At 62.5% G+C, this 2,019-nt stretch overlaps 1 protein-coding gene across 1 annotated transcript; it reads left to right on the plus strand.

The window, feature by feature from the left end:
* The first annotated feature begins 404 nt into the window (after window positions 1-404).
* LOC110570935 (G-protein coupled receptor 35-like) lies at window positions 405-1,720 on the plus strand. Its single transcript, XM_021679018.1, has 2 exons — window positions 405-1,283; window positions 1,670-1,720. Exons 1-2 carry the CDS (start codon window positions 405-407, stop codon window positions 1,718-1,720), a joined length of 930 nt encoding a protein of 309 aa, XP_021534693.1.
* Window positions 1,721-2,019: the final 299 nt, after the last annotated feature.

The following is a 2,019-nucleotide window of genomic DNA, read 5'->3' on the forward strand; positions in this document are numbered from 1 at the left end:
GGGCAGAGAGGGGTGGCTGGGATGAGGGAGACACACAGACACAGAAGCAGGGAGGCCAACAAAGTCATCAGGAGAGAAGACAGGGTCAGCCTGGGGATCCCACTGCTCTCCTGATGGGCCGGGGGTGCTCCCTCTCTGCAGACTGGCCTGTGGCCCCTGCCAGAGGGGCGTGGGGGCCCCACTCCATGGGCCATGGGCCGATGGTCCTTGGACAGGGCCACAGGATGTCAGGGGGCGGGGGGGGGGGGGGGGGGGGGGGGGGGGGGGGGGAGACAGAGAGCAGGGTGGTAGAGGAGGGGCGGGACCACAGCAGCATTTCCCTCCCTGCCCCCAGGTGAAGCTGGTCACCCTGCGTGGCCAGACCCCCCACTGGCTCCCCACCGCCTATCAGGCTGTGCGCCCTGATGGCCTCCGGGAACAGCTCTCATGGCTGCATAGCTGACCCGGGCGGGCGCGTCCTGTCCCAGGTTACCAGGGTCTCCATCTGCTTCATCTTGGCTCTGGGGCTGCCGCTCAACGGCCTCGGGCTCTGGGTTTTCTGCTGCCGCCTGCGCAGGTGGACGGAGACCCGCGTCTACATGGCCAACCTGGTGGCGGCCGACTTCCTGCTGCTGCTGAGCCTGCCCGGAGTCCTGCACACGCTGGGCCAGGAGCAGGGGAACCAGGAGGGCCCTCTGTGCAGGGTTCTGCAGAGCTTCTACTATGTCAACACCTACATGAGCATGTGCCTCATCACGGCCATCGCCGTTGACCGCTACACCGCCCTGAGCTTTCCCCTGCGGGCCCGGGCCTGGCGCAGCCCCCGCCAGGCCGCCCTCACCTGCCTGGCCCTCTGGCTGCTGGTCTTTGGGACTGTGGCCCTGGCAGCGTCCTTGCTCCCCGCAGACGAGAACTTCTGCTTTGGGCAGGGACATAACCGGGGCACCAAGACCCTTGCCTTCTTCCTGCTGTTCTTCTTCCTCTCACTGCTCATCCTCAGCTTCTGCTCGGGGCAGGTGCTCTGGCGTCTGTTCCGCCAACACACGCGGGCACCGCCCCAGGAGGCTGGCCGCATCCTCAAAGCCCGCCGTGTAGTGGCCACCAACCTGGCCACCTTCGTGTTCTGTTTCCTCCCACTGCATGTGGCCTTGATGGCCAAGCTTGTGGCCAAGTGGACAAGTGCAGCCTGCCCCACCGTCCAGAGCGTCACTGACTTCGTCCAGGTGGCCGCCCGCATGGCCAACGCCAACTGCTGCCTGGATGCAATCAGCTACTATTTTGTGGCCACAGAATTCCAGGAAGAGGTGGGGGCCATCCTCAGAATGCCCTGGCCTTTCCAGGGATGGATGCGGGGCGCTCCTGCAGGTGACCACCCTGACCTGGCCGTCCGCGGGGGGCGGGGGGCAGCTGAGGAGAGCGATGCAGGAGGGGCCCCACACATGGCCCTGCAGCAGGCAGCTCAGGGCCCCCTGGGTCCCCCACAAGGCAACTCTTTCCCCTCCTCCATGGCATCCACAAGAAGGAGCCTCCCTGCTCACAGTGTGACTTTGGATTTATGAGTCCTAGAGATGGGGCTATTGCTCAGCAAGGAGAATTTAAGCAAGGAATTAAAGGATCACCACCAGATCGCCACCAGATCTTTCTTCTCCCAGCTCTGCTGGCTTAGCCCCTTGGGCTGCTTCCTTCGCAGCGAGCACCCCCTCCCCCAACCCCAGCCCTCAAGCTCCAGGATGCAGGGTGACCCTGACCTATGCCAGGCTGACCTCCAACCTCTATGCTCCACCCCTGCGGGTACTCAGGAAGGGAAGGACCCTCTGAGTACCCAGGTAGCACTCCTTGGCAAGTACTGAGGAGGGTGTTTAAAAAACCACATTTTTCTGTGTCACCTATAGATTATGATTAGACACCAAAATCTATCAAAGTTCCAAGGTCTCTCTTCAGGTCTGTAACCACTGCAGACAGAAACCCTTAGATCCCAGGGCTGAGGGATGCCAGGCTCTAAGTGTAGGGATGTTTACAGAGACACAGCCACTAATTAAG

This window comes from Neomonachus schauinslandi, chromosome 3 (genome assembly GCF_002201575.2).
Source record: "Neomonachus schauinslandi chromosome 3, ASM220157v2, whole genome shotgun sequence".
Classification (NCBI taxonomy): domain Eukaryota; kingdom Metazoa; phylum Chordata; class Mammalia; order Carnivora; family Phocidae; genus Neomonachus; species Neomonachus schauinslandi.